Source organism: Tarenaya hassleriana, unplaced genomic scaffold (assembly GCF_000463585.1).
Source record: "Tarenaya hassleriana unplaced genomic scaffold, ASM46358v1 Cleome16, whole genome shotgun sequence".
Lineage (NCBI taxonomy): Eukaryota > Viridiplantae > Streptophyta > Magnoliopsida > Brassicales > Cleomaceae > Tarenaya > Tarenaya hassleriana.
Window position 1 is genome coordinate 542,200 of NW_010965019.1, and position 11,625 is coordinate 553,824.

At 39.4% G+C, this 11,625-nt stretch overlaps 3 protein-coding genes across 3 annotated transcripts; all 3 read right to left on the minus strand.

Annotated features, from left to right (window-relative positions):
- Nucleotides 1–465: 465 nt before the first annotated feature.
- LOC104809269 (shikimate O-hydroxycinnamoyltransferase-like) lies at nt 466–3,110 on the minus strand. Its single transcript, XM_010535193.1, has 3 exons — nt 3,015–3,110; nt 2,394–2,857; nt 466–1,520 (listed from the first exon to the last, which is right to left on the minus strand). The coding sequence occupies exons 2-3, from the start codon at nt 2,823–2,825 to the stop codon at nt 633–635; spliced, it is 1,320 nt and encodes a 439-aa protein (XP_010533495.1). The 5' UTR covers nt 2,826–2,857; nt 3,015–3,110; the 3' UTR covers nt 466–632.
- Nucleotides 3,111–3,504: 394 nt separating this feature from the next.
- Nucleotides 3,505–5,238, minus strand: LOC104809270 (shikimate O-hydroxycinnamoyltransferase-like). Its single transcript, XM_010535194.2, has 2 exons — nt 4,655–5,238; nt 3,505–4,571 (listed from the first exon to the last, which is right to left on the minus strand). The coding sequence occupies exons 1-2, from the start codon at nt 5,081–5,083 to the stop codon at nt 3,675–3,677; spliced, it is 1,326 nt and encodes a 441-aa protein (XP_010533496.1). The 5' UTR covers nt 5,084–5,238; the 3' UTR covers nt 3,505–3,674.
- An 844-nt stretch (nt 5,239–6,082) lies between these two features.
- Nucleotides 6,083–8,428, minus strand: LOC104809271 (U-box domain-containing protein 19-like). The gene has a single exon (XM_010535195.1). It carries the CDS (start codon nt 8,367–8,369, stop codon nt 6,333–6,335), a length of 2,037 nt encoding a protein of 678 aa, XP_010533497.1. The 5' UTR covers nt 8,370–8,428; the 3' UTR covers nt 6,083–6,332.
- Between the last annotated feature and the right edge of the window lie 3,197 nt (nt 8,429–11,625).

Here is an 11,625-nt window from a genome sequence, read left to right on the forward strand (position 1 = left end):
GAGTTCGGCCCGGACACTTTGTGGGAGGAGAAAATCATCTATAGATGCCTGGAGAATACCTTGAGAGTTATCAAGATCAAAGGCTTTCGAGGAATCTTGAATCTTGTACGATCTTCGATTTCTGCAATATCCCATCCGCTTCGACCGTGTAATGCAGTGCCTTGAGCTTCACATATCTCCCGATGTTGGTTACACTGAGAGGATCATCGCCCTTTCTGGGGATGACGTGGTTAATCGACGATTCGGGACAGCTTCAAAGAATCGGTTAATTACGGCACACAATAATTGATCCTGCAATGATCGTTGTTTTACTGCTTCTGTTGTTATTTTCCGGGTTTGGAATTGTAGTTTGTTGCCGGTTCATTAATTGCCAAACTGTGTGTCGTTAAGACAAATCTTGTTTTGCTTTAATAGGTATGCAATAGAATCTTTAAACTGTTTTTTTGAAAGTTTTACACACACATATACATATATATGGACTATACATTAATTTTGTAACGTATCACCGTGGAATAGAGATTCATTTCTCGTTTTGTAATCATCACTAGTAATTACACTTCCTACGAATTTTTTCAAAACAAAATCTTATTTTGCAAGTGGCAAATTAATATGCAATACACATTTCGTCATCCTCAGATTTCATAGAAAAGCTTCTTGAAGAGCTCAATGTGTTGAGTCTCCAAGCACATATAGAGAGCCAATCCATCCTCTTCTCTCGAAGAAACAGGCAGAAGATATGCCAATCCTTCGCTCCTTATGCTCGCCGGCCCCCAGAGAATCGGCAATCCCCACCCAAAATCTGCCATTAGAATCGGCATATGAGTCCAGCTAACGAACCCTATATTAGGGTTTTGATAGGCTGATCTCACCGATACACCATCCGCCACTTGCTTTTCGCGCAAGTAAGTGATCCCTGATCTTACGTATTCATCGTCTATCTCCTTTATAGCCTTCCGGATCCGACCAGCCGTGAAAGAGAGAGGCTCCTTGACAATCTCACCGGAATTTGCGGCCGAAGCTAATGTGATATAGATGGCATTGGAGAAAAGCTCCCGCGGCAGAGGAGGTCGTAGCCTTGGCCGAATATTCACCGGGAAGACAAACACTGTTTTCTGGTCGTCTGAAAGTCCACGTGCTTCGCAGGCGCAACGCCACAAGTGGGCAGAAAGAGATTGGTAGAGGCTGTAATTCTTGCGATTGGCGTTTGCGTTTGCCTTGTCCTTCAAGGCATTCATCTGTTCAACGGAGATTTTTAGATAAACTGTTGAAATATCAACAGGGGTTTGGTTAGGTTTTCGGTGGCCAAACATCGCATTAGGGTCGAACTCTGGGTGGTCAAACTTGATAGATGGTAAGGCTCGATCGCTGATCAGTCTGCGGTCGTGTATCGGGTCATCGATGGACTGACCACGAGCCGTATCGGCCCACGATTTGACAAAATGTGCGATGGATACACCGTCAGCGAGCCGTTGATGCATTGCCACTCCGAGACACATTCCTCCACATTCAAAATACGTCACCTTGCAAATTCATGAGAGATAACAAAGATCATCATGAAATAACATTTCTTATACTTAAATGTATGTATCTGCGGTGAGAAAATAAATTGCAATTATTGTGGTACATACAACAACAACATCGCCTCATTCCCAAATTCATTTGGGATCGGCCGCATGAATCCTTCCTCTCCACTCATTTCGATCGTGGGTTAACTCTTTCGGAATCTGCAACACTTCCAAATCGTTTCTAATTAGACGCTCCCAAGTAAGTCTAGGTCTACCTCTTCCTTTCCTTCTCACCCCTATTCTTATTCTCTCCACTTTTCTAAACGGCGCATCTATCGGCCTACGTTGTATATGTCCAAACCATCTTAAGCGCTCCTCCCGTACCTTCTATTCGATGCTTATTACTCCTATTTTCTTTCTAATAATCTCATTTCTAATTCTATCCATCCTTGTGTGTCCCCATATCCATCTCAACATCCTCATCTCGGCCACACTCATTTTAGACATATGTTGCCCTTTCGCCGCCGAACATTCGCTATCATACAACAATGCGGGTCTTATGGCGGTAAGATAGAATTTTCTTTTCAACCGTTGGGGAACCTTACGATAATTATTGTGATACATATCACTACTATAAAACATTGTGCATATTTATATCTAAATAAATCAAAGCATCCACTGAAGAACATTTATCTTTTACCAAAAGGTCACTAATCTTTTAGTATTTTGTCTTAACCTGAAATAATTTTGTCTGAAGCAAACACAATCTTTGGACAATGTTGTATGCGCTTCAAGATTCTTTAAAAGTTTGTGTTTGTCTTTTTCAAAATTATTTCCTCCGGCTATCTTCAACAGTAAGAGTTTAAATGCAAGAATTCAATGATATACCTTAGAAAGAAGTAAGGGGAACGAAGATGTGTCGATGGAGTAATCCACCGGATCAATTAGAAGCTTAAACTTGGAGCTTGGATCAGACCCTCCAGTATCTAACATCTCATCCAAAGTGCAATCAGCTTCAGCCACCGCGAAAGTCGCACCTTCTGCATTACATTCGATCTGAACCCGACCCTTCTCGTCTTTCCCGAGCCTTCCTGCCACTGGATAGAACGAGATGAGTACTTTCCCGAGAGACTGCTTGAGAATCCTAGTCATTTCATCCCTGCTCGGATAATTGGTATCGGCGGTAGCCTTGAAGAATAGCACGATCTTGTTGTGCATGTTCGGGTAAAAGAGATCGATCTCCGACAACCAGAGCGACCCTCCAGGAGTGTCATCTTGGACCGGACACACCAAGGTTGTCTCCTTAATATCAACCTTCATGGCTTTTGGCCTACAGATTGTGTAAATTAGTCCTATTAATACACACAAACACGCAAATAATACACCATTAATCTTGATCTGAAATGCCTTAATTTAACATTGATAAATAACAATAATATATTGGATTCTTTACATTATGGGTATGTATATCGTACAAAGGGGGGGAGAGAGAGATATGTGTTGACAGACCTTGAAGATGAATAGGGTTCTTCGAAGTTTCTATACGCTGCGATGATAAATGTGTTAAAGATAAGGCCAGTGATATATATGGTCGAGAGTTGAACACAGAGGATGCTTTTAAATTCAATTCGATATGTACGATTTTGGCAGCCTGTTGTATCGACAATGACGTTTATTGGTTTTTGCTTATGTTGTCCTATTTAAGGCTGTTCATTTCAAGTCAAGGTACAGTTTAAAACTGTAAGAATTTGTACAATTTGACCCATGAAGCAAATCAAGAAGATATTATGATTTTTTTAAGTCTTTCTTGATTGAAGAAAATTAAATATAGTTGTAACAGCTTTTTCTCCTTGTAAGGTTATGCTAACGAAAGCTTGTATTTTGAATCCCACCATTTTTTTTATTAATACACAACAAATTATATCCAAAATAAAAGATTATCCCATTTTCTTACACAATCAATTCAAATAATTTATTTCTTCATGGATAAATGATACACACTACACTTAATTTATCAAACAAACAAACAAACGGACACTAAGGAACCCTCCAAGAAAATGCCCATGATGGGTCTCGTGGCGAACCGCATGGACTTATTATTGCATTATGAGTAATTGAAACTTAAATTAAAATCCACGTAATCACACGAAATCATTGATGATAGTTTCATCAAATGTCGTAGAAAGTCTTCTTGAAGAGCTCCATGTGTGAAGTCTCCAAGCAAACGTAGAGCGCCAAGCTATCCTCCTTCGAAGATGCAGACAGAACGTAGATTTTACCTTCGCTCCTTATACTGGCCGGCGCAGCGTAGACCGGAGGGCCCCACCCGAAATCCATGGCATGCATCGGCATCTGACTCCAGCTCACAACACCGAGATTAGGGTTTCGAAACGATGATCTACCCGAAAAACCATCGATCACTTTATTGTCACGCAAGTAAGCGATCCCGGATCTTATATATTCGTTGTCTTTCTCGTTTATTGACTTCCTTAACCTACCCGCCGTGGAAGATAATGTTTCCTTCAAAAGCTCGCCAGAAAACGCTGACGGAGCTGACATCTGGATGGCATTTCCGTAAAAGCCTCTAGGAACAAGTGGACATAGCCTAGGACGTGCATTTACAGGGAAGACAAGTGATGTCTTCTGGTCATCTGGATGCCCACGTGCTTTGCACGCGCAACGCCAAAGGTGGGCAGCGAGTGATTCGTAGACGCTGAACTTTTTTCCGTGGGCGTCAGCTTTTTCTGCGTTTGCGTTTGCCTTCTCCTTCAGGGCATGGATATGTTGGGTGGAGATTCTGAGATACGCGGTGGAAATGTCAACGGGAACTGGATTAGGTTTTACATGTCCGAAGATGGCGTTAGTGTCATACTCAGGGTGATCGAACTTTGGAGATGGCAAGGCTTGGTTACTGATCCATTTGCGGTCATGGACCGGTTCATCGATGGGTTGACCACGAGCCATGCTGGCCCACGAGTTGATAAACTGCACAGCTGATGAACCATCCACTGCCCAGTGGTGTTGTGCCACCGCTAGACACATTCCTCCGCATTTGAAATATGTCACCTTCGGAACATATCAAACATTATTCCAACTATTTATATATACACTAATCATTTCTTGTAAAACAAAAAAAAACAATAATATACCTTAACGAGGATTAAGGGGAAGGAAGATATGTCCTGAGAGTAATCAACGGGTTGAATAAGAGGCCTAAACTTGGAGACAGGACCAGACTCCCCAATATCTAACATCTCGTCTAGAGTACAATCGGCTTCAGCCACCACAAAGGTCACGCCTTTCGCGTTACACTCGATCTGAACCCGACCATTCTCGTCTTTCCCGAGCCTACCAGCCCCGGGATAGAAATGGACAAGTACTTCACTTAGAGACTGTTTGAGGATCCTAGTTATGTCATCCATGCTCAATGGATTTGTATCCATGGACGTCTTGAAGAAATGGACGCTGTTGTTGTGGATATTGGGGAAAAACAAATCGATTTCGGACAGCCAGAGAGACCCTCCAGGCGTGTCTTTGGCCGGACGCACCATCGTTGTCTCTTTAACGTTAATCTTCATGGTGTCTACGATTATCACAACTTGTTAAAGGATAATAACAACGTGTTTTTTTTTTCTCTTCAAAACGAGACGTATTATGCAGAGTTAGGAACAAATATTCGAAAACCCATCTGAGGATATAACTCTAATGTAACTCTTAACTATAAACACAGTTTAAACTTTACCTAATTAGCTCGAGCGAGAGGCGCAAACGGGCGACAAACTCTAGCTATTGGATATACAGTTTAAATAATAGAACATAGAAAAGGTGGTCGCGTTACAGCATATATATATATATATAGGAAAGCATGCTTTTGTGCGTGTAGAGCATTTGTGAAGTAGGGAGAGGGTTTACGTATGAGACGTTGCGAAGAATCTGAATATACGGTTTGAGAATGTTCAAAGAGGGTAGGGCCTTTCTCATTCAATTTTTTGTGGTCCTCGTTTGTATGTATTTAATTTGTCAGCCTGTATCTACGGTCCCGTAGTTACTTTTTTTTTGGTAATATTTCGCCCAACGGGGTATGAGAAGGGTCTGTCCGGGCGGTTCATCTCTGGGTCCGTCCGACCCATACCCTAGAGTGGTTTTCGAGCAAATTTGTGGTTCAAACAATTGATTCTAACGTTCGTTTTCGGTATAGCGGTAATTCAAAATCTTAACGGTCGAACTTCGCTTTTGTAATAAGCAATCACGCCAACACTTTTTAAGTACTAACTGCTTAAAACTGAAAGAAGTTTTTTTTTTTTTAGAGAGAGAACGAAGATTTTTGGATGTTGTTGGTTGCATTTTTAGTAAACAGCTGGTTACGTTTAAAAGGTACCTTTCTAAAATTTAAATCAATTACTACAATATAAAGGTCCCTTTACGTTTTCAAATTCGATGTAAATGTATCGTTACATCAAATGGTATCACATTCAAATTAAAAGGTATGTTTTTCAATTAATATTAATCCAAATGTTGTAAATTTCAAAATTTAAAACAAATAGTACTCTTTTTTGTTGTAAAAACATGATTTTTCATTCATAATCCTTTGATTTTGTTCCTTTTCAAAAAAATCCAACAATTAAAGCTATATAATCCCCAATTAAATTTCTACTAACAGTAAAAAAAAAAACTAAAATTATTAACACCCATTTGTTTCATACCCACAAAAAAACTATATAACAATAATTAGTATACAATCCCCAAATCTAATCGTTCTAAATCCATAACTCGAACAGAACACTATTAGCTCTTCCAAAAAGCTGAGCTAATGTCAGAAACATCTATTTACACATGCGAAAACCGGGGAAGAACGCACCGCTCTTGAAAATCTTGAAGCATATTGATCAGAGAGCAAGCCCTTTTGCCGGCGCGAGACGTTCCTTCGGACACAAGCGAGTACAAGGAAGCCGTCAAGGACCGGTCTTTGGCCAAATCCATCACGACCAAGTCTCCTCCGTTTCTGCAGAGGCAGAAGAGAAGCGAAACACAGTACTCTTTGGCTGTCTTTGACGCAGAGGAAGAGCAGAGGATCCTTGTCACTGTAGGCAAAGGCGAGGTGTTCAAGATTGCGAATGTACCCTCGAATGTCTCCGACAATTCAGCAAGGACGGCTAATGAATCCGCTGGAACATCGGATTTTTCCAAGGATGATATAATTTGCGTTAATATTGGAACCAGCCCCGCCTCGATAAACCTCTCTTTGTTTTCAGGGGAGAGGATAAGAGCGAAAATCGCGACTACCGCGTTCTTTTTGCCGCATGTCGACCCATTCTCGACAAGCTCGACGAGGGATTGAACCGCTCCTGGTGACTCTCTGATCATTCTTCTGTATGATTTAACAGAGGAAAGGTAAAAGATTATCGCCGCTGCAGTTTGCTTCGCTTCCGTGCTCAGCCCATGTTTCAAGACAGCAAGAATCGGGTTTACTCCTCCAATCTCGACTATTTCTTTCTTCCCATTTGCGTGTTTCGATAGCTTTAGCAAAGCTGAAATCGTGTTTTCTTGTGTCGACTTATCGTTTGAAGACAAGAGATTCAAAAGAGGAAGAATCGTCCCGGCCTCAATCAAACAAAACCGGGCAAAAGTATCGGATTTCGCGAGTAAACGGATCTCGAAAGCCGCTTTGTTCTTCTCGTCAAGCAACCCGAAAACTAAACTCCTCGCCAAAAACCTCGAGACGAGTTTCATGGCTTCACCAGCGACAACGCTCCTCGGAACAACAGACCTGACGACTTCCCTCCTTTTACTGTTCAATTTCGATAACGAAACGCCGTTATCAGTAAAAAACTGATTGGTGAGTTTCTTGAGAGCAGTGTTTGGTATCAGCTCTGTGTTGGTAAGCCTCTCCCCTGTTACAGGACATTGAAGGTTTCCGGATTTTAGCCATTTCTGGATCGAAGACCGATCATAAGATTGTCCGGTCGAAACGATCACAGGATCAATCATAATCTCCAGAGAAATCGGGCAGCGAAAATCTTCAGGGTTGAAGAAATTGAGCGTATCGCCGTTGATTTCGACACGGGTGAGATCTCCTTTCACCTGTTTCTCCCCTGTTTTGAACAGAACAGCTCTGTTGTAGAGCATGAACCCTAATAAACTGCTCAGAATCTGGACTTCTCTTCCCCCGCACTCCGAGAACTCGATATCGATCTCGTTCTCTAAGAATTTGATTTCGGAATCGCATTCCGTCCAAGTAGTGATCTCGAGATAGTCAAGAACTGGCCTGATGAATTCAGGATCGGGCTCGACGCCCTTTTCGAACAAATTCAACAGAGATATCACTCGGTTCGTCGCCTGTTCATCACTCGGGTCGATCCGAATCCTCTCTTTTCTTGCTTGTTTTCCGACCAGCTCGATCAGCTCTTTTACTTCTTCGCAGACATCGATCGAACTCAGCGGTAAAACGTCTAAAGCGGTCGCAATGGCTCGTACTAGGACCTGAGACTGCGACACCATGAATCTGCTCTTCATCAGAACCCACAGCTTGGCTCCCTCTCTTGAGCAATCTTCAAGTAAGAAGAGAATCTTCTGGAAAGCAAGGTGAAGCTCCGAGAACGAAACCACGATTGATCTCGGTAAAACCACGCCACGATCAACGAGTTCTTCGAAGAACATCTGCAGGATTCTGATCTGGCGAATCACCTCCCGGCAATTTTTCCTCTGTGAAGCAAATGATTCGGAGCTGAAATTGCAGATTCTTTGAGAGAGTACCGCAAGAGAATCGAGAAGGGTCCTCGGAGAAACTCTTTCGCCCGGAAAAACGGCGGGAAACGAGAGGATCCGGCGGTCAGATCCGACAATTTGGTTGGGTTTTTGAATCATCTGAAGGAATATGATATGAAGAACAATAGCATAGGAAAGATGAAATCTCTGGAGAAGGTTAGTTGTTGCCGTTTTTTGCAGTTAGAACGAAGAGGAGATATATTTGACTGGGACGACGGAGACATGAGGACACGTGGCGGCTAGTTTGAGCGTTTCCGTGGCTGAGTTTGACTCGCTACGAGAAACCGAGTGGATAGTTTTGGCGGGTAAATGGTTCAACACGTGTAGGGGACACGCGGAGGAAAGATATTGGGTGTTGGGTTTATTCGGGGCATTAGATATTTTTTCTTTCGTTCTACGAAGCTTGGTGTACTGCTCCTGTGGCCCCGTTGCGCCGACAGGACACGTGGATGGATTCTAGAGTGCCATGTTGACAAGGGAACAAAGGACATGAAATCATTGTTAGGCAAAGGTCACCCGGGGGGTGAAGAGACGGAGTGAGAGAGAAGGCCCACGGATTACTCAATTTTGATTACACGTTTTTAAAAATAAAATAATTTCAAAAAAATTTAACGCGGAGAAATAAATAGATATGTATAGAATAATTTAATGCTTGAAAGGAACCAATTTGATTAGTTTAATCGTGAAATGAGAATTCAAATCAATGAAAATTCAAATGGTTTATCCCGTCCTAAGTTTGAACATCAAATTGGAGAGAGGAATATATTTTAATCACATGATTTACTTTCGATTACGATATTAGTTTGAGTATCGGTTTAGAACATCTGGTTACCCAAAAATACTCAATAATTGAAAGATATTTAAATATTTTATTTATTTTTTTGTAATTAAAAGATGTATAAACATCTGGTAATGGGATGTCAAATTAAAAAATATATAAGATTTAAAATTTAAATAATAGATTATATAAATACTGAATAATCTTCACAAATTTATATGAAAAAATGGAAACAATAATTGCAGATAGAAAGAATAGAATAATGAAGATGGTGTTATTTAATTTTGACCTAATTAACAATACTTTTAAAAGCACGTCGAAATCAAAGAGAGATGCGTAGAACAAAAGACGTAACGTAATATTAAATATTAGTCACAAACTGGTTGGTCCACGTCTTTATTGGAAGCTTGAATCATATCCTTAATCCATCGTTTTCCTTTCTCTCCTTATAAATCCCTAATTATTATTATTTTTTTTCATAGCTACGTCCCGTTCAAATTGTCTGGCCACCCCAAGATCCAAGAGCCTTGTCGCCATTAGGGCTTAGAAATATTTGATATATTTTTTTTTTGTATTAAAGGTTGTGGTGTTGTATTAAAAGGAAAAGAGCTTGTACATCGAGAATAATATCTATCCTATCTCCATTAGGGTTGATACAAACTATAAAGTATAGTTAGCGAGATATATCCATATAAACGATATTTGTATAACGTGATTTTCCGATCGCCTGGAATGGACAAAAGAAACATCTTGTTCTTTTTTCAACAATTTCTGATCCCTAGTGGACCTCTCAGTAGGATTCGAACTCAGATGAAGTTCTGACCCATAAGCAGTGACAATTGCCCTATGAAGATTCGCTTTCGCTACAAATGGCATTTTCTTTTGACCCAATCGGTTTGAATTGTCATTACAACCAAAGATATCGCCATCGATCGAAACCGAGTAGAAACCAAGTTTGTCATCTCTGTTCGACCCTAGATACTACGACTAATTCGTACAATTGCGATAGTTATATCTAGAAAATAAAACGAGATTATATGACATCTTATATTGGCATCACGTCCTAACTATCCAAATATAGATAGGTTAATATAGGCTTAGGACGACTCCAAAATTAATAGAATGATCTAATTACAATTCTAATCACTGCATGTGAAGGAGAACCGACGTTATCCTATACAAATCTTAATGGGACAACAAACCAGAGATGGAATAAGGAGTTAGCTACATCCGACTGTAAAGAGCGAAGTTACGCCATCTTAGTTTGGAAGGAGTGATTAATATCCCAACGAAACGTCATAAAATCTTTAAATTTGGAGTTGTGGACTCTAGAGTTCCTTTCAGTCTATATGGTGTGGATGAGAAGTTGTCAAGTTATGCAAGCACCCAAATGCCAAGTTTTTCAATCATATTGCATATTTCTAAAAATTCTGAGATTTTGAGCGGAACTCAACATTATGGAAAAATTAGTTATAACTTTACGCTCCGAAATCCAACAACGTGATTCAAGTTGGAAATAAATCCTAACTCATCATAGTTTTCAGCTAGAGAATTTGAATTCAAAAGGAGAAAGCATCAACTCGGGAAAGAGGACGCAATTCACAAATCCAGTTTGGAGAATGAAATGTCCTTTCTAAATCCCACTGTCCAAAGCATTCGGCGTATTCTTAGTCAGTTTAGCTCGACCTAAAAACGTATTCTCTTTTGCCATCTATGCAAAGCAAACCGTACATTCCTTTATCTATCGTCATGTTTCACTAATCTATTCAAAATATGATGTAAAACAAATGCATGAAGTGAAACAATGAATGTGATGCATCGGGGAAAATGAGATGCAAATGAGGATGTAGTATGGAAAGATCGGACGTTAAGAAGAATTACTTAATTGCATTAATCTAAATATAAAGATCATCTAATTAATTTAAAATCAATTATACGAAGCCCACTTCAGACAAGGTTTAATTCCTCCGTTTTATATCATTTTTTTTAAGAGAATAATTTTCTCCCCGAAAAGTGGGTGATCACATTAAATAGTTATTTGTCAAATACAAACAAGTTTTTATGCCGTAAACGGCATATTTTAATAGAATTTTCCCTTTTATTCTTTAAAATTAGCAATATTTCCATTTCAAATAATGTAGAACTGATTTTCTTTTTATAAAAAAAACATAATTATGTAACTTCAATGTAAATTCTCATGATTGATTCTTTTGAACAAGAGAGAAAGAAGGATGTTTGGAATAATTTTCTGATTCTCATTCATTCATAATAAAAGGGATACAAAGCATTTGTATAGAAAGATAAAATAATAAAAATAAAATATAAAAAAAAAATACTAACAACCTCAACAAACTAATACTCTAACAACCCTAATATTCTTTAATAGATTATATTTGTTATTGTTTTCTATATTAAGAAAATACTGGTTTAATAAAATTTAAATCAAGATGTGTTAAAATTTTATGTGTGAAATATTTCTAAAAACAACAAGAAAATGTTAAAGTTTAAATTGATAAAAATAGAATATATTTGTAGAAACTACATAGCACTTTGTAAATATATATATATATATATATA